This window comes from Dreissena polymorpha, chromosome 2 (assembly GCF_020536995.1).
Source record: "Dreissena polymorpha isolate Duluth1 chromosome 2, UMN_Dpol_1.0, whole genome shotgun sequence".
In the NCBI taxonomy this organism is placed as follows: Eukaryota; Metazoa; Mollusca; class Bivalvia; order Myida; family Dreissenidae; genus Dreissena; species Dreissena polymorpha.
This window is the reverse complement of record NC_068356.1, coordinates 129,174,709-129,195,045: the sequence shown is the minus strand read 5'-3', so window position 1 is coordinate 129,195,045 and position 20,337 is coordinate 129,174,709. Positions and strand designations below refer to the sequence as shown.

Genomic DNA, 20,337 nt, shown 5'->3' with positions numbered 1-20,337 from the left:
ACAGACGGACGGACAGACGGACGGACGGACGGCGGAGATCACCACAATATCCCCACCTTTTTTTCAAAAAGCGTGGGGATAATAAATAAACATAGAGATCCCAGAATTACAAACACCTAAAAAAAAGTCATAAATTGCTTTCTTTAAAAACATGTCTTCCAATGTGACGCACAATCTTTGCAAAAACAGGCAGACAATAAACAATAAAAACATTTGGTCAAAGTGTTGTTGTAAAGATGATAAAAAAGATATTATTTTGGACAAATGGCATATTTGACATGAATTTTTCAAACAAAAAATTTGCCATGTCTACCATGGATTTTTAAGTCTAGTATCCTAGTCAGTGATGGTGAGTTAAATGAAACAGTTTAGATGTTACACTTAAATTCATTCTTGTACATTCACCATGGATGTTTAAATCTAGTTTCCTAGTCAGTGATGGCGAGTCAAATGAATTATTTTGGATGTAACACTTCAAATCATTCTTGTTAATTCAATATTCTAAGCAATTGTGGTTTTAAAATAGCTTTATTTTGGTTTACATAATAACACATGATAATAAGAATCAAAGGCACAAAATAATAATCCAACAAATGCAAATAGTTAAATATTTATTGGAATTTGTGATGATGAGAATGTTTTGGTTACGGGGGTATTAGGTTTAACAATTGAAAATCGTTGAAACAATCGAAAACCATTGATTCTTTTGAAAATCAATGCCCACAAATAACATGCTTCCCATTGTGCGTGTTTTTTATATATAGAAAACCAGTACCAGATACCAGTCCGCTATATTAAGTTAGTAAATGACACTGACAAGTTTTTCCGTATCAAACTAAATTTGAGTTAATATTATTGAAATCTCTCCTTCTGGAACATCTAAATGCCCATCAGCTATGGCTTGTTGAACAAACTCTCTGGCTGCATCAGAAGTCAATTCAGGGTTTCTTGTTGTGACATAGATGCTACCCTTGTTGGAGTGAGTAATGGCAGTCTGTCCAGGGTGAAGTTTCTCCAACAGTGAACTAGTATCCTTGGCAGTTATTTGCATACGAGGTGCAATTACACTTTGCTTATCATTTGCTGACGCACTAGGTTCTGAACTGGCTTCTTTCCCTTGTTTAGTCTTATTTACAAGTTCGTTCTTGTGGTTTTTAATGTAATGAACTTTCAGTGATGTTTCACTGTTGTATTTTCTACCACATACTACACATTTATGCATGACAATGCTATGATCTTCTTCCAGATGCTTGGTTAGAGAGCTCTCGTGCACAAACTCTTCATCACACAGATGACAGACTTGATCTGGTATGACTGTGTGGGTGCGTTCGTGCCTAATGCAGTGCATCTTTTTGGTGTATATTTTGTTGCATGTTCTACAGGCCCACCCTTCCTCAACCTTATTAGGAGACTCATCATCCCCTTCATCATCTGACATCACACGTTTGCGACCAAAAGCAGTGTAGATGCTTACAACAGCCCCACATCCACACAGAACGCTCCGAGGCATTCTTTTATCCATCCCTTCTTTCCAAGGCACGGACTCGGCAGCATACGCACCACACTGTTCACATTTTCTAGTGTGGATGGTTAGAACATGACTGTCTAAACTAGCTTTAGACCAGAATGACATAGGACAAATTGTACACTTGTTGGACTTTATCTTTAGATGCACTCGACTTATATGACACTTGAGGTTGCTCTTTCCCGCAATATACACGCCACAGTGCTCACATTCAAGGGGCATGGTCTCGATCAAGGACTTTTTCTTAGATTTTCTTTTGCGTGTTTTTATTTTCGGTTGGTTATGTGACAAGTCTTTCATCTGATCTCTGTCTACAGCCCCAATCATCTCGTCAGTTTCACCACCACTTCCCATAGCCAAATTGGTATAATCATCATATTCCATATCAGAGTCATCCATTGGCTCCATTTCATCATCAGTTTCTTCATATTCAATAACTATGTCTTGCTTTTCGTCACCACTATAAAGCAGCACCTATTCAATAGACAAATGTTTGATTTCAAACACCCTGCTACTGCTCTTCCTCCATTCTGAAGTTGTGACGCTCCTTCTCTTTTATCAAATCAAGAAGTTCATTTAAATACACAAGTATCCAAGAGTGCTGGCTTGCATTCCCATCATGTTTAAGTAGTGAGATATATTATTTTTCACAGCAGTCAAAAATTTATTGCCAAACAGAAATAATCATTTATGCAAGCATGTGACCCTAATCTTCAGCACTTTTATATCAAAATGACCACATTATGTTGCAGAATGAGTAAATAAGAGTTAAAATACATTCGCAAGGAATTAAAAGCTGCTTTGTGAATTGGTCTGTGACAGCCTTAATACGTTCACATAAATGTGTGTTCTGTATAGCCTTTTATTTGGAGGAAGGAGTGACTTCATTAAATGGGGGAATTTACCCAGCATTTTCAGAAGTTTATAATATTAATATTCATAAGACAATAGTTTACATTTCCTATGATATATAAATATACATGTTGTCTTTTTTCACCAAGTCATCCAACTGCTTTTCTTGTAAAAACATAAGAACTATATTCGTCAAGTTTGGCTTGTTTTGTAAGGACTACAATCTAAAAAGATAGTAGGAAAAACATATACTTATTAACAGGGGGAACTGAGATCGAATTTAAGACAATAAACTCCCAATGAAACCTTTATATCTTTTGAAAGAATGTTGAAAGGTTTTCAACAGTTTAAGAAAATAGACCACAGTGATCCCCCCAAACAAAAATTACAGCCTCTTACAGGCTATTTCCCACTGGCGAAAAAGTAACATTTCCCCCCAAATATCTGACCAAAATTTCCCCAAAAAAATCCCAAACTTTTTCAATAAACTCAATCATTGGTTTATTAAGTTTATTATACAGTAATTTAATTTCCTAGCACTTAATAGTATGAATTTTAGAAAGCAGTTACACATGCACCTTTGAACAATTGGTATACTGTTTTTATTATCATATTAAAAATGTTTGAATTTTCCCAACTTCCTAGTCAATTGCACTTTTTTTCCTAATAAAAAAGGCACAGGCTGTAAAATATATAGCAAAAAAAAATATCATTGGACCAATAGACTTCACCAAAAGATTTATTAAGACAAAAATATGTCCTCATCAACAATAAGCAGTTTGTAACAAAATTAATCTGATGCTTATACTTTTCAGTAATATCTGATATTTCGTTCCAAGAAAACCATTGGACTAAAACACAATATCAATATAAATATTTATTTCATCAAACAGCGATGAACATCATTGAAAATAATCATATACCAACATAATAACCTAAACAAATGTTAATTCCTAAATATTCACTTTACCTCAAATATTTAGTACCCAGTAAGAAATCTTTGTCAAGTTTGACATTAAACAACAATTTAATTTAAAGGTTAAAATATAGACATACATGATGAGGTCTCATGCAAGTAGAAATTGGTGACAGTTCACTACCAAAGAAGAGTAACTCAACTTTCCAATATTTATCAATACAAAGAACATAAACAAGTCATAACATGAACAATAATAAAAGTATTAACCCAAACATTCAAATACAAGGTTGCGTTTTGCACACCCTTTCCAGTGTCTTTTTGTCTCACCCTTTGTGAATGGGGCCAGGGCCCTTTGGGTTTATTTACTTATTTGGATCCTCAATAGGGAATTAGGGCATTTGAGAAATATATACTGTGAAACCATTATTAATCGTCAGGCATTTATTTTCAAGTATAACGTCAGTTGACCGCTTGACGAACTCAAGCTCCTAACGAACAATCATGTCCCATAAAAAATAAGACTGAAATACCGAAGGCATGAGGCATTAAAATCCAACGTAATCCAAGCATACATAATCCGACTGTTTTGTAATCAAGATAATCCAATTTGACACAAAGGGGTGTAGATTACACAGTGTACTTTACTGACATCAGATATTGCTGTAAAACGCGTGTGCTGTACAGCTGTATCGACTGTGTTGACTTCGTTTAAGTAGAATTGTAATGATTAGCGCTAATTGTTAACAACTTTATTACCCATTGTGTGCATTGTGTTTTTCAGTGTTGTTGCATATTATACAGCCTCCACGCAGCGGGTACGGATCAAATACAATAAACGACAAAAAGATGATGATGTGTCATCAACACCTGACTGATATACATTCTCCGCATTGATTTCAAATAAATACAGAACATATTGATTTGTGTTTGGTTGTTAGCGTTTAACTACAATACAGGAAAATAGCTTGTGTTTCGTTTATCGGCTATCGATCTTTTTAAGCATTGACAACTTTGACAAATTTTACGATACATGTTCCAAATCATTATTATTTGTAGCAATTGAAAACGAAACAGGTAAAGAGAAATTAGCAATTATGACGATTAGTTCCATCCAAATGTAGGGCAATTGTTTACAGAAATTCGCTTTCATTTTCGCGCGATTTTCAGAAAATCCCCGGGGAGCACGTTTTTCGAATGACTTGAGTATGACGCAATACAACATAGCTTTGTATCCTATTGCATTCAATTATTTAACACATTTATCGAGACTTGGACCCCGTCATCCGCGTTTTATTGGAGTGTATTAATTAAAATTTGCTAAATTAATTGACATTATTAAAAGTGACATGTCAGACAAATTACTGTACTCAAAGTGTTTAAACATTTACGATGCAAAAGTCTTGAAACTTTATTGAAAACTGACCAAATAGTTTGCTAACACTAATTATAACCAATAATGTTCGCACCTTCTCTAATTTGCGCCGATAAAGGTAAGGTTGTTATCAGTTTGGCAATGATAGTAAATGAATAAGACAAATTGGCAATTGGCTTCACTGTTTTAAACACTCTTTAACGGTGATTCGGTCCCACTAATCCATTAATCATAATTATGATACACTAATGGGGGCCCATTACTGATCACCTGATAACAAAAGACTAGATATTGGCATGTGACAAACTGGCCCCACCTCCTGCAAGTGACTCTCAAGTGTCCTCCCTCTTTCCCCACTACGATTTATCGCAACCGCGATACATGTATATTTCAGGACATGTTCGACAAACAAAACGGATATTGACTGAAGCAATTTTATTCAAAGTCGGAAATTGGCGAATTTAAGTGCTGACGAAAACGTCATTTTTTTTTTAAATGACAAAATTTCATGCTGGCGAAAATAAATGGTTTAACAGTATAACAAATATATTATTGATTGTGGCCGAATTTCGGTCCCAAATTAGACCAAATACCCACTGCTTCTATGATTGCTGCAAAACATTTAATCAAATTACTCTCACATGGTACCACTTAACACCATGAAAACAAATGAAAATATAACAAATAGTCTTGTCAATTATAATAAGTAGGATATTCTGGTTCATTAGACCACAGAGTCATCAATGCACAAACACTCTAAAGTCACTCCTGTCATTTCCACTTCTGCATGGCCCATCGGTAACTGTTTAATGATGATGGACATATTCCTATCTCCAGCAATCATGTGTCCCTCCTGAATGGCCTGCTGTACAATCCTCTGAGCGCTGTCCTGCGTGAGTCCCGGGTCACCAGAGGTCACCTGCACCTGTCCCCCCTCCCCCTGGGTCACCATGATCTGACCGGCCTCCAGATGGGCTATCTCAGAATGGGACACCATGATATGACCATCGTGCCCTGCTATAATCATATCCGGGTCCAGGTCAGCAGTTCCTGTGACAACTATGTGCTGTTCTCCTCTGCCATCAGGTCTAGAAGTGACCACAATGTGTTCGGTTTGGCCGTGTCTTCTGCCGTTTTCCATGAGCTGATTTGCCAACTCCTCATCATCCTCCCCTTCCATGATTTCTTCCATTTGATCTTCAAGGTTAGGTGTACCTTCAGACTTCTCCTTGACAATCATAACAAGATTATCTCCAATGATATTTTCTTCACCATGTGCTTTAATGTAATGCACTTTCAGAGCAACTTCATTACTGTAGTTTTTGCCACAAAGGTCGCAAACATGCTTGACAATACCATGTTCAGTCTCCAAATGTTTCTTGAGGGAATTTTCGTACGTAAATGCACTACCGCAGATGTTGCAAATGACGCCTTTATAGTCTGTATGTGCCCGGGAATGCCTCTCACAGTTGGATTTTTTCATAAAGAGCTTGCCACAGGTTCCACATGCATACTTGGTCCCAGTGCTTGACTTCGGTCTAGTTGGGGGCAGTTCTCCTTCTTCATCTGGTTCATCCTCTCGTAGATACATTCGCTTTCGACCAAATGAACTGTAAATGCTGACAATGGAACCGCAAGTGCAGATCACATCCCTTTTCATCCTCATGTCAACTCCATTACCCCAGGGCACAGATTCAACAACATATTCCTGGCAATTGTCACAGCGCCTCGTATGAACCGATAGCATATGGCTTTCCAGTGCATTGTTTGACCAAAATCCTTTGGTGCAGATAGTGCACTTGTGGTTTTTCACTTTAAGGTGAACTCGTCTGATATGAGACTTAAGATTACTTTTCCCTGCTACTGTCTGTCCACAGTGCTCACACTCCATGGGCATTCGCTCAATCAGAGGCTTTGGGTACTTCTTTTTACGCACAAGCTGGGTGGTCACAGAGGTACTGGAGCCTGGAGTATCTGTTTTCTTCACAGCTTGTTTTGGAGTGGCCACAAGTGGAACGGCCCCAGAAATGCTGCTGGCATCCGCTTTACCTTCTGTTTTGTCGTCATCTGCATCACCAAAATCCTCCTCCTCATCCCCCATGAGGTACTCCATTTCTGAATCATCTTCAATTGATTCCAGTTTTACATTTTCCACCATAGGGGGTTCATGAGTCAGATCTACTCTGACATGACTTTCTGCTGCATTATCTGTGACTATCACCTGAAACGAATAAAAGCTCTTATCACTCATTGCCTAGAAAATCAACATAAGAACACTGCTAATATAAGTTAATATCAACAAGAGGGCCATGATGGCCCTGAATCGCTCACTTGACTAAATACAATCCCAACCCAGATTTCATCAAGATAAACATTCTGACCAAATTTCATAAAGATTGGATGAAAACTGTGACCTCTATTGTCTATACAAGGTTTTTCTATTATTTGACCTAGTGACCGAGTTTTTGACCTAGTGACCTAGTTTTAGACCCCAGATGACCCAAATACAATCCCAACCCAGATTTCATCAAGATAAACATTCTGACCAAATTTCATAAAGATTGGATGAAAACTGTGACCTCTACTGTCTACACAAACAAATTGTTGACGGTTTTTCTATTATTTGACTTAGTGACCTAGTTTTTGAACCCAGATGACCCAAATACAATCCCAACCCAGATTTCATCAAGATAAACATTGACTTAATTTCATAAAGATTGGATGAAAACTGTGACCTCTATTGTCTACACAAGGTTTTTCTATTATTTGACCTAGTTTTTGACCTAACAACCTAGTTTTTGACCCCAGTTGACCCAAATACAATCCCAACCCAGATTTTATCAAGATAAACATTCTGACCAAATTTCATAAAGATTTGATGAAAACTGTGACCTCTACTGTCTACACAAGGTTCTTTTATTTGACCTAGTTTTCAACCTAGTGACCTAGTTTTTGACCCCAGATGACCCAAATACAATCCCAACCCAGATTTCATCAAGATAAACATTCTGACCAAATTTCATAAAGATTGGATGAAAACTGTGACCTCTACTGTCTACACAAGGTTTTTCTAATATCTGACCTAGTTTTTGACCTAGTGACCTAGTTTTTGACCCCAGATGACCCAAATACAATCCCAACCCAGATTCCATCAAGATTAACATTCTGACCAAATTTCATAAAGATTGGATGAAAACTGCGACCTCTATTGTCTACACAAGGTTTTTCTATTATTTGACCTATTATGTGACCTAGTTTTTGACCCCAGATGACCCAAATACAATCCCAACCCAGATTTCATCAAGATAAACATTCTGACCAAATTTCATAAAGATTGGATGAAAACTGTGACCTCTACTGTCTACACAAACAAATTGTTGACAGACGCACACACCACACACGCACACACAACGGACGCCGGACATCACACGGTCACATAAGCTCACCATGTCACTTCGTGACAGGTGAGCTAAAAACTAGTCTCAGTGTTATAGTTTTGACAGACAATTTTAAGTGATAAGAATGTATGAAGATCCGAACAAAGTTTGGTAACAGCATTGTAAAGATAAACGTTTGAATCAGAAAAATTAGTGCCCATCCCAGAACATTTAATAACAAGATCAATATATAGTAGTTTAGTACACAAATATTGCATTTAAAATAATAAATCAACCTGACATAAGCTCAGTAAGATTCCTTTCTCAGATTGAAATACAAATATTACTCAACAAAATCTTTTAGCTTCATTGGAATCCTACAAAACTTACGTCAGGTGAAATAGTGAAACACTTACCTACCTGACATATTGTCTTCCTATTATTTTTCTTCATTGATTTTCTGGACATCAGGGATATCAAAATCGCGTAAAAAAATTTAAATCAAGCTGAGAAAGGAATTTCTGGCCAATGAAGAAAAAAATCTAACAAATAAACTCACACATAATTGTTGGTTGTGTAAGTGCTTAGAAATTTTCTTGGAACTTCAGTTTTTCTATTATGAATCTTATAGAAGTATTCGCATATATATCAATAAATATTTGAAAAATTGTGTAAATGTAATTATCACCTCCTAAACATTTGCACAATCAACATACAACCATAGACTACATACTACAACAACTGTTAAATCCCATATGGTAGACAAACCTTGACTTGCTTGCGGTCGGCAATGTTAGGCACCCTCTGAAGCTCCTTGATGATGGCAGCTGCCAAACTCTCCAGCTGGTCCCCCTGTACCAAAGTAGTCTTCTGAACGTCCACAGACTTGCCATCCCCTGTCTTCACCTGGACTCTGGGAGGAGATATTAAAATATATACATCTGAATTAATAGCACATATGACTGCATAACAATTAATTTCATACCTTGATAATCTTTTTGCTCTATTCGTTTAAATTATCAGTTTAACTAAGCAAGCACAAAGTTTGGCTATATGAAACCCGTCAACGAGAATCCTCTCAAGACGAGTTCAAAAGTTAACAGTGCGGGGCTTCTGTTACTTTATATCAAAATTTCTAAAATTAATTTTTCTGGATTAATTTTGTCACAATGTGATTTACAAGTACTATCATTTGAAAATACAGAATCTCAAATTTTTACATTATACTATCACTTACTTCTTCATTGCCTGCGTTTCAAGATCTGACAGTCGACCAATTAGTTTCTCACTACTTCCCTCATCACCAGACTCTGACTCTTCTACAACAAAACAACATGAACAATAAACAGAATGACTCGACTGCATGATTGCTACATCACATGCAAGTGTGATGCTATTGCTATTTTAAGCACGTGCTAGTGACTTCTTTTTAAAAACTTTATAAACAATGCTTAAACTTATTTAAACTAGTCACCGTTGGACAAAAAAAACACACCATAATAGCAATAATAATGTTTTCAAACTGTTCAACTGTGCCTTATACATACTATTAACATATACTGTACCTGCTTTAATGCTTTTCTTTGAGCTCTTCAACCCCTCCAAGAATTTGTTGGAAACTTTCCTTCCACTCCTTTAAACGCAAACAACAAAACAAATTAATTGCCAATGCTATTTTTTTCCAAAATTGTTCAAAATCAATTAAATTAACATTATTGTATGCCTTTTAAGAAAATTATTACTATAGTTTGATACAAAGTTTTCAATGCAATTTACTAGTAGCAAAAAATTGTACCAAAGTTAAAAGAACAATGTAGAATGACAAAGGCTATTATATTTCTATGAATTCAGAAAATCATAAGAAAAGAAACAAACCTGGTCACATTCAGTGGTTTTTCCTTTGCTTTTACAGATTCTAGCAATGCATCGAATTTGGTTCCCCCACTAGACCCATCACCTGCAAATGTAAAATATATATAAATAAAACTTTGAATTGAATGCAAAATTTGATAAATCTTACACTTTTAAATGCAGCTGACATTTTAGCATTACAATTTATTTGTATTGCTTTTATCCTGGATATTAAGGACAGTCACCTTATACTTATTGTCCATTGTGTTGATGAATGCTAAAAATAAATTAAGATTTAAACAAGGGCTGTTTGTAAAACATGCCCCCCATATGGGCCCTCCGTTGTAGTGACAGCCATTGTGTGAATATGTTTTTTGTTACTGTGACCTTGACCTTTGACCTAGTGACCTCAAAATCAATAAAGGTCATCTGTGAGTCATGATCACTGTACCTATGAAGTTTCAGGATCGTAGCCATAAGCGTTCTTGAGTTATCATCCGGAAACCATTTCACTATTTCGCGTCCCCCTGACCTTGACCTTTGATATAGTGACCTGAAAATCAATAGGGGTCAACTGCGAGTCATGATCAATGTACCTATGAAGTTTCATGATCCTAGGCATAAGCGTTCTTGAGTTATCATCTGGAAACTATTTTACTGTTTCGGGTCACCGTGACCTTGACCTTTGACTTAGTGACCTGAAAATCGATAGGGGTCATCTGCAAGTCGTGATCAATCTACCAATCAAGTTTCATGATCCTAGGCATAAGCGTTCTTAAGTTATCATCCGGAAACCATTTTACTATTTTGGGTCACCGTGACCTTGACCTTTGACCTAACCACCTCAAAATCAATAGGGGTCATCTGCAAGTCATGATAAATGTACCTATGAAGTTTCATGATCCTAAGTGTTCTTGAGTTATCATTCAAAAACCATTTTACTATTTCGGGTCACCGTGACCTTGACCTTTGACATAGTGACCTCAAAATCAATAGGGGTCATCTGCGAGTCATGATCAATGTACCAATAAGTTTCATGATCCTAGGCCCAAGCGTTCTTGAGTTATCGTCTGACAACCACCTGGTGGACGGACCGACAGACGGACCGACATGAGCAAAGAAATATACCCCGTCTTCTTCGAAGGGGGGCATAAAAAAGAAAAAACAAACAAATTATACATGTGTCCATAAAATGAATAGATGTAGAAATATAAGGAAAAACAACACCAAGTCAAACATAAAACAAGAATATCAGTGAAACTGATGGATGCTTCCTGATTGATGCGCTTTGTCAATCTATGTGCTAATAACCACCTTAAAAAAATCTATTATTAGCCTCGGTGACCTTGACCCCAGTGACCTGAAACCTCATCAAAAGGTAGAGGTCCATGCAAGCTACCTAAATGCCAAATATGAAAGAGATTGGTAAAGTATTGAAGGTGCTATGAGAAACTGTAACAAAAGTGTGACGGAAAAATGTATTATTAGCCTCGGTGACCGTGACCCCAGTGACATCAAAAGGTAGAGGTCCATGCAAGGTACCTACATGCCAAACAGCAAAGAGATCGGTTAAGTATTGAAGGTGCTATGAGAAACTGTAACAAAAGTGTGACGGAAAAATCTATTATTAGCCTCGGTGACCTTGACCTTGGTGACCTCAAACCTATCAAAAGGTAGAGGTCCATGCAAGGTACCTACATGCCAAATATGAAAGAGATCGGTAAAGTATTGAAGGTGCTATGAGAAACTGTAACAAGTGTGACGGAAGGAAGGAAGGAAGTAAGGAACTACAAAATGGTAACTATATGCTCCACCGAAAATATCAGGGATCAAAGCAACTGGGCGATTTGGGCGATTATATCGCCGTGGCTTTCCTTTAATCGCCCGGCTCAAAAGCACCGGCGAAATCACGTCAGCCCTAAAATCTGGCAATTATCATATCTGCAGCGCTATCTAAGTGGCTTCTGTTTATTACCGAATACACGCCAAAGTCAATCAACTGACCGAATCGACGAAACTCCGCCCCATGGCGTAGTAAATTACCTATTGAAAATTGATAAGCAACTATTCACAGCGCTTGTCATTCGGGTATTTGGCAGGAATCTTATGACCAAGCAGAGTGAAATCACTGAAGCGTGTAAGTGTTACAACTGCTGTTGTCAAGTTTTATGGGGGTTATTAACGGATGAACGGCGCCTTTATGATAGTGAGCAATAAATAAAGTAACACTGTGACAAACTCTCACCACGATAAAAAATTATAACGATTATTAGGGCCGCTATTTCTTTACCATTTAATCAATAGTGACTGTCAATACCACGGGCCTGGCAAAAGCATTTAACAAAATAAAATATCCACAAAAACACATGAAATCTTGTTAAAAATTCGGACATTATGTGTTGGTTTGTTGTTGATAGTTTGTAAAATCTATGTTTTATGATATTTCAGGCAACTAGAATGGATGGTGGCAATTATCTGGGCCTTTCTGTCAAGAAATATGCGTGAAAAACATTCATTTATTTGAGCCTAGAAATCATCCACCACTTACAGAAAACGTTTTAACAACAGAAGCTGTCAAAGCTGATGTATATCATGTCCAAATGACCAAATATAACTGTTTAACAATATAAAGTGAGATGCTTTATTTTCTGATGTTTTCTTGTTCCCTTTCAAATGATGTAAATTGGTGTGATTCTATGTTTAAAATTAAATAGTATATTTTGAAACATTTATGCAGCATACTGTTACATTGATGTTAACATTATTATATTATTTTGGTTATCTGTGTTGTTTATCAAGATGAAAAAAAGTTATTTAATACAAATAAAGCTTATTATGACTTACGAAGGTATGACTTATGAAGGTATTTATAGTTTTTTTATGTATTTCCATACTTTTTCAAGTGATAATACAGTCAATGACATTAATGTAATGTAGTAAGGTTTCTTTTAAAGTAACAATAACGCTAAAAAATATCGAATATTTCGTTTAATAAAGCTAACCCATAAAAAAACCAATGTTCCTTTTAGCAAAATGCAAAATTTCAACGTAAGATGTTGTCTGGTAGAATTGATTTAAAAAGATAACAAGAGCGCCGCATGACGGAGCAATATACGCCCGATTTGTGTGCCATTGGAGATGATACACTGATGATTGATGTATTTGTTTTGGAAATAAGCAAAAATGAATGTGACTTATACCCCCATACCACTTTGACGCAGGATAAAAAGTTGTTTAAAAGTTTCGGATGAATACAATTTGAATTAGAGTCCGGACAAAGTGGCGCCGTTGAAAATGCACTAATTGACCCTATGACCTAGTTCTTGACCCGACATGACCCATATTCGAACTTGACCAAGATATCAACTAGATGCAACTACTGACCAAGTTTGGTAAAGATCGGATGAATACAATTTGAATAAGAGTCCGGACAAAGTGGCGCTGTTGAAAATGGACTAATTGACCCTATGACCTAGTTTTTTACCTGGCATGACCCATATTCGAACTTGGCCTAGATATCAACTAGATGCAACTACTGACCAAGTTTGGTGAAGATAAGATTTATACAATTTGAATTAGAGTCCGGACAAAGTAAAATGCACTAATTGACCCTTTGACCTAGTTTTTGACCCAGCATGACCCATATTCGGACTTGACCTAGATATCAACTAGATGCAACTACTGACCAAGTTTGGTGAAGATCGGATAAATACAATTTGAATTAGAGTCCGGACAAAGTGGCGCCGTTGAAAATGCACTAATTGACCCTATGACCTAGTTTTTGACCCGGCATGACCCATATTCGAACTTGGCCTATATATCAACTAGATGCAACTGCTGACCAAGTTTGGTGAAGATCGGATGAATACAATTTGAAATAGAGTCCGGACAAAGTGGCCCCTTTGAAAATGCACTTATTGACCCTATGACCTAGTTTTTGACCCGGCATGACCCATATTCGAACTTGGCCTAGATATCAACTAGATGCAACTGCTGACCAAGTTTGGTGAAGATCGGATGAATACAATTTGAATTAGAGTCCGGACAAAGTGATGCCTTCCGCCCGCCCGCCCGCCAAGGGGTTTCACATAATACGTCCCGTATTTTATACGGGCGTATAAAAATGCTCGTTTTTATTATTTTGTGGCCACAAATAATTCCATTTATATCTCCCGTGAAATATCCGAATATTTACAGGCGAACACGAGATTGGATATGGTAAGCGTCGGAAGCATGACATTGCTCTCATGAATAATCATTCTGTGAAATCAAAATGAATTCTGGGTAACTGGAACTTAGCGAATGCGAAAATGGCTTGTATAAATTATGCATGACTCGAATGCGAAAGTAGATTACATCATGGAACAATATTTAGATATTAAGATGCTTAAAACTTGCCGAATGCTTGTAATATAACGTTTTTACATCAATGTTACTGGTTTTTAGGGTCTTCCTATTGTAATTAACCATCGTATGGTACTACTTGTTGTCGAATGTTTTTATATAGCATAATACAGTAGCCGTATGTATTGGTGAGCGTGATAGTGACTTTAATAATTGTCCTAAATGATTGTTCATATTAATAAGGTTGGAATAACAGACAGTTTTCACACTGCTAAAAAGTGGCAACAACTTTTTTGGGGCCAGTGAAACCCCTGGGTCATGGTTCACAATGGTCCATTGGTGATCGCAAAAGATCCACTTCTCCCTAAAACTGCCTCACTTCTCCCTCTCCAGAGCTGAGGGAGAAGTGACTTCTCCCAAAAATTGGAGTCTAGCTTGATCCCTGAATATTTCTGGAAACATAACAATGTTTTTACTAGAATCTACCTTTTTCTTTATTCTTATCCAATTGGGAAGCAACAATCCGACCAACCAGTCCCCCTAACTCCTGCTCTGATATTCCCACACTTAGTCTTCTTGGCACAGTGATCCGCAGCGTTGGAGGATCTGTTACAAAATGAAAGATCCAAACTAGCAGACTTCCAAGTAAACATGCCCATGTGACAGGGCTTGGGAATTATTATTTAGAAGACATTTTTTATCAGGATTGCTGAATAACTCTACCAAATAAATTCTTTAAATTTCTTTGATAAATGCTATTTTCTTATTCTTTTTTGTAAAGATAATAAACCAAGTCTGCAAAACATCCACAGCGTCTGTAACTGATATTGTCACAATTAAGATTGTATAGATATTCAAGCATTAAAAATACTCTAGGAATGCAGTATGATAAAACTTTTCAAATTGTTAAGCAAAATATCCAAAACCAGGCCAGGATGTTTAGACTCTCTGTTTTCAAAACCTAAAGAAAACCCTGTCCGAAATTATAATCTTGTAAAGAATCTTTTACAGTAAATCATCACTTAAGCAAAACAACTTGTACCTGTTGACGTTGACGGTCTGGACTTTGACATGGGAGTAATTTTTTTCTCCACTCTGCGTCTTGGAGATCTGTCAGAAGGGACATCAGAACTAACTAAGAAAGAAAATCAGAGATTGCATTAGGGGAAGTTTGAGAGTAATAAGCAATAAGTTGCAATTTGATACTTCTTGTTTTAACAAATGACTTCCAACATTTTAAGCTCTGGAAAATCAATCAGACAAGTCATGCCAGCTAGCTCAGGTTTGTATTTTGTCTTTGTTTTGTTTTTATTTGTGAGCGTTAGCTCACAAATAATGCAGAGGCAATTTTGCAAATCAGTATGGGCTTAACTACGCTAGCAACCGTAACTCGTGACTGCCTGTATGGATAACTGCAGTAAAATTAAGCAGACCACGAATGCTAGGCTAGGAGCGTCTGCTCTCACCACCGCATCATCCTGTTTATAGTTCCCACTGGACCACTACATAGTGTGTATGTATTCAAAAGTATTTAACAGCTTGTAAGACAACGTTGGCCAGTCTAGTGTTTATCATTGAAATCTGTACATATTGGCTGCTTTCAGGGAAAACGGGACTTAATGCATGTCAAATAAGATTAGCCTGTGCACACTGATAAGCTGTATCAATGATTAGAAAAAAAACACACATCTCGACCTGTGCTTTAAGACACACTCTTTATAAAGTTGAATTGGTTGTGGTCATTTCAAAGTTGCGATATAAAGAGCTGTCACATAATTTTGAAAACTAAGTTGTGTCTAAGATTGTACAACAGCGAACAAATTCAGTGCCTTCAGTGCTTTGATTATATACTTTGACCGTGCTTTATTATGTTTTGAAGTAAATAAATAATTTGAATTTGATTTATACCTGTTGTAACGTGGTTTTTCGATATTTTAAAATAAATTGTAAACAAGACAAGAGCACCGCATAACGGGTGCCAGGCTCGGCTACGGGTGCAGTTTTGAATAAATGAAAGCTTGTCAGAATTAATTTTTTTAGAGGTCACCAGTGACCTTGACCTTTGGTCTAGTGACCCAAAAAATGGGTGTGGCATGTAGAACTCATCAAGGTGCATCTACATATGAAGTTTCAAAGTTGTAGGTGGACGCACTTTTGATTTTAGAGCGAATGTTAAGGTTTATGTTAAAGTTTTATATTAAAGGTCACAGTGACCTTGACCTTTGACCTAGTGACCCAAAAATGGGTGTGACGTGAAGAACTCATCAAGGTGCATCTACATATGAAGTTTCAAAGTTGTAGGTGGAAGCACTTTGATTTTAGAGCCTATGTTAAGGTTTTAGCACGACGCCTACGTCGGACGACGAGCTGGCTATGACAATACCTCGGGTTTTCTCCGAAAACGCTGAGCTAAAAATGAATAAAATATTTTGTCTATTGGAAAAGCAGCCCTAATATTCAGCTGATACTGGAACAACAAGAGCACCGCATAACGGGTGCCAACGCTCAGCTGCGGATGCAGTTGTGAATAAATTAAAGGTTGTCAGAATTATTTTTTTTCGACGTCACAGTGACCTTGACCTTTGACCTAGTGACCCAAAATGGGTGTGGCATGTTGAACTCATCAAGGTGCATCTACATGTGAAGTTCCAAAGTTGTAGGTGGAAGCACTTTGATTTTAGAGCCAATGTAAAGGTTTGTATCACGGCGGACGGCAGACAACGAGCTGGCTATGACAGTACCTCGAGTTTTTTTCTGAAAACAGCTGAGCTAAAAGTCACTAATTAAGACGATGGGACAAGTGGTAATTTTGTGTCCTGGATAAGAGTGTGTTGGTTAATTGACCACCATATGACTTAAATGCTGTTTCATGACAGCAAAAACCCTCAACTAAACAAACAATTGAACATATAAGGAAAGACAACAATGAAAACAAACTTAACTAAATTAACAAGACCTTACAGAGGATTTTTATATATACCAATATACTACAATTCATCAAATAAATTTAAAATCTAAATATAATATATACTTCTTCCATTTGTTTTGCAGAAGCTGGCAAAGCTATGGGTCAATGATTTTTGTTCTGCAATGAATGATTCTCCTATAGGTGTGCCAAAATGTGAGGTTGACCCATCATTTATGTTCACTTCCATCACAGCAATCTCTATTCCCTGCTCACATATCTGGTTTATCTTAAAAAAAAAACAAAAAACAATAAGTATTTTTCTCTGCAAAAAAAACAACAATTAAAAACAATTTAAACAGTTACAAAATATTTAATTCATTAATGTGTTACAAAATATTTAATTCATTAATGTATCAAAATATTTTACTACCTAAGGTCACACTGTTTAAATGTAATTCACATATGCTGCATCTAAATTTTTAACAAGAGCACCGCCTTGCGGGTGCAGACCGCTCATCTATTTTTCTTTTTAAAGGTGTAGGGATCTATCTCAATTTCAATCACAAAAGAGGGAGGGGTGGAGTGGAGAGGGGTGTATAGTGTAGGGGTGTGGTCATTTATTACATTATCTTCCAAAAAATGCAAAAAAAAAGTTGCATGATCATTGGCGTAGAGATAAACAAAGAATAAATTCCATCTGCCAATCCTGTGTGTGTGTTTGAGCATCAACAGGGGTTTTTATCTGATTTTGGGGAAAGGGCCTGGCCTTTTTTGAGGGCAAAAAAATCACGCAAAATGCCGGATTTTTGGGGAAAAAATCACGCGAAACGCCCGATTTTGGGGAAAATAAGGAAAGTCTTAAATAATCAATTCAACATATTTTGCTGTTTTTAAAACAAAATTAAGGCAACAGATAATTTAATTATGCAATATGTTATATTTTCTACACTGGATCAGGTTAACTTATGTATTTAAAGTTTAAAAAAAAAAAAAAAAATTTTTTTTTTTTTTTAGGGGCAAAAAATGAAGTCTTGGGGAAAATTTACCTGCTGAGGGGAAAAAAAATCTGAGGGGAAAGGGCCGATTTTCGGCGGGTCCCAAAGAAGGAAAAAAAGCCCTGATCAAAGCACTCATATTTGCCTAAATAAACATGAAACAATCATTGAAAGATTTTTCAATTCAATGTAGTAACTATTCAACCGGTGCCCGCCATTATTGTTGATAATCTTACTGTGTAACATAATGGGTGGGGTAAACATGATGAAAAAAGCTGGAATTAGGAGAAGAACATTTAAATATAGGGGTTTATTGTATGAACCTTCATTTGAAAGGTAAAATAAGATGATTAAACTTTCAAACTCAAAACCACGTTGTTTGTATTTGCCAAATATTCTGTTTAGGAGGCGACGAATAACGAATACGATTCGTCCACAGCCGTATTTGAGTAATTCGAATATAATCGTTACAGCCCTAATTTTAATGTGGTTTACAAAAATATAAATTTAATCAAAGGTTAGTAGCACAATACAAGCTGGCAACATAGAAATAAAATTTAAAAAAAAAACTTTTTTTTTTGGAGGTGGAATTTTTAGCTGAAAAAGGGGACAAAAGTATATTTTTTCATGGGGGAAGCCGCCAATATTTGGCGGTTAAAAGTGCCAAACGAGGGCCCTGAAATGACAGCATTAAATAAGCTGAATGCCTTTTGCAGTTAATGTCCATCAAATGTTTACATAATACAAGATATTTTTCTGCGCCATGCGCCTATTATTATATTGAAAATGGAATCAATTTTTTAAATAGCTCCAAAGTTTGGGTGCAGAAGCCATCCAACGAAAGACGCATTTTGTGTGGCCTATATAATGAAAAAATAAAATAAAAGTTAATTACATTCAGAAAACATTCACAAAATGAACAGTTTGTACTAATGCTTTTACCAGATCTTTCATTTGCCTTTTCAGAACCATTTTCAGTGCATGTTTGAATTCTGGTGACCCCTCCATCTCACTGTCCTCCACATCTGTTGCCATGTTGGCAGTGTTGTTTAGTGCTGCTATTAAAAAGCAAACATGTTTATGATATTAATATTATTGTGTTTACTGTTTACAATAACAATATTATGGTAATAAACTATTTAACCCTTTCCCAATCAGAAGCAGTGAAAATGGCTTTTGCAACCAGCATAAAACCAGAAAAGCCTGCGAGTGACTCGCAGCTTGTTCATGCTTAAAGCTGCTCATCAGTATCTAAGGGTTCGAAATGAAGCCTTAAAAACTTGAATTAAGGAAGAAAGGTATTTAATTAAATGTGACTTTCTAAGAAACTTATTATGTGTCAAAATACATATCTTAATGGTAAAGGGTTAATGTCAATATTCATAAATATCACTGACAAATAATTAAACAGAATTCTTAATCAAATAATGTACTTCTGAGAGCTTCACTTTATTTATTAAATTGAGAGGAAGTTAAAATTCAATTAAATACTTGTTTTTATGTTTGTTTGTTTTGTATTGACACTCCTGTGCTGATGTTGATAGTTCACGGTTATTTCACAATGACCTTAGTTTATGCCCTACTTATGTGCCAATTAATCCGATAAAACGGGAACCCAAACCAGGGTTTTTCTAGTCATTTATTGTGTTAAGTGTGTCTAGTCTAGTGTGTTATTCAATTCCCCTGTGAAATCATCATTGGATACCTTTTCTCTTATTATATACAGTCAAGTCCGGTAATCTTGACTTCGCGTCCGGTAATCTTGCGAACTTTGCAGTTGCAAATTTTCGCAGACGACTTATGGTTTTCTTTAGTGATGAAAGATGGAATTTCACATTTTTAAGACTTAACGGATTTAAAAGGCACGTATTCCCTGCAAAATAAAATCCGATCATTACATTTAACACGGGTTGCGTCATCCCAATACATTGTACATGTACCGTAAACACTGACCTGCTTACGATAAATTCGAAATGAATCACAAATTTCCTGCAGTCTTTAGGGTTTTCATTCTTTAAATTAAGAATTCATAAATCAAACATGTAATTTCGCATTCCATTGCACAATATCCGATCAGTTATGGTATTTTTGACCATTAAAAACAAATCGCATCAGACGACATTGTCATCATTTCCCGCCATTCTGTCAAACCACATTTGGTATGATCTCCGCATGCGGAATGGCCTAATTTTGA

General features: G+C 36.4%; 1 protein-coding gene across 9 annotated transcripts in view; it reads right to left on the bottom strand.

Annotated features, from left to right (window-relative positions):
* Positions 1–20,337, bottom strand: part of LOC127868972 (zinc finger protein 420-like) — a 52,022-nt gene that overhangs the window by 30,219 nt on the left and 1,466 nt on the right. For 6 of the 9 annotated variants that reach the window (XR_008044341.1, XR_008044342.1, XM_052411190.1 and 3 more), the window contains exons 2-9: positions 19,086–19,201; positions 17,272–17,434; positions 15,283–15,375; positions 14,727–14,846; positions 9,921–10,002; positions 9,611–9,678; positions 9,283–9,364; positions 8,814–8,958 (exon numbers count right to left, since the gene is read on the bottom strand). Coding sequence is in view for 7 of the 9 variants with exons in the window: in XM_052411190.1 (XP_052267150.1) it covers positions 8,814–8,958; positions 9,283–9,364; positions 9,611–9,678; positions 9,921–10,002; positions 14,727–14,846; positions 15,283–15,375; positions 17,272–17,434; positions 19,086–19,178 (846 nt within the window). In the remaining 2 variants the exon portion in view is untranslated. Of the gene's footprint in view, positions 1–86; positions 2,000–3,239; positions 6,890–8,813; positions 8,959–9,282; positions 9,365–9,610; positions 9,679–9,920; positions 10,003–14,726; positions 14,847–15,282; positions 15,376–17,271; positions 17,435–19,085; positions 19,202–20,337 lie in introns of those variants that run through there. The other 3 variants (XM_052411196.1, XM_052411194.1, XM_052411191.1) reach the window with 3 other exon arrangements.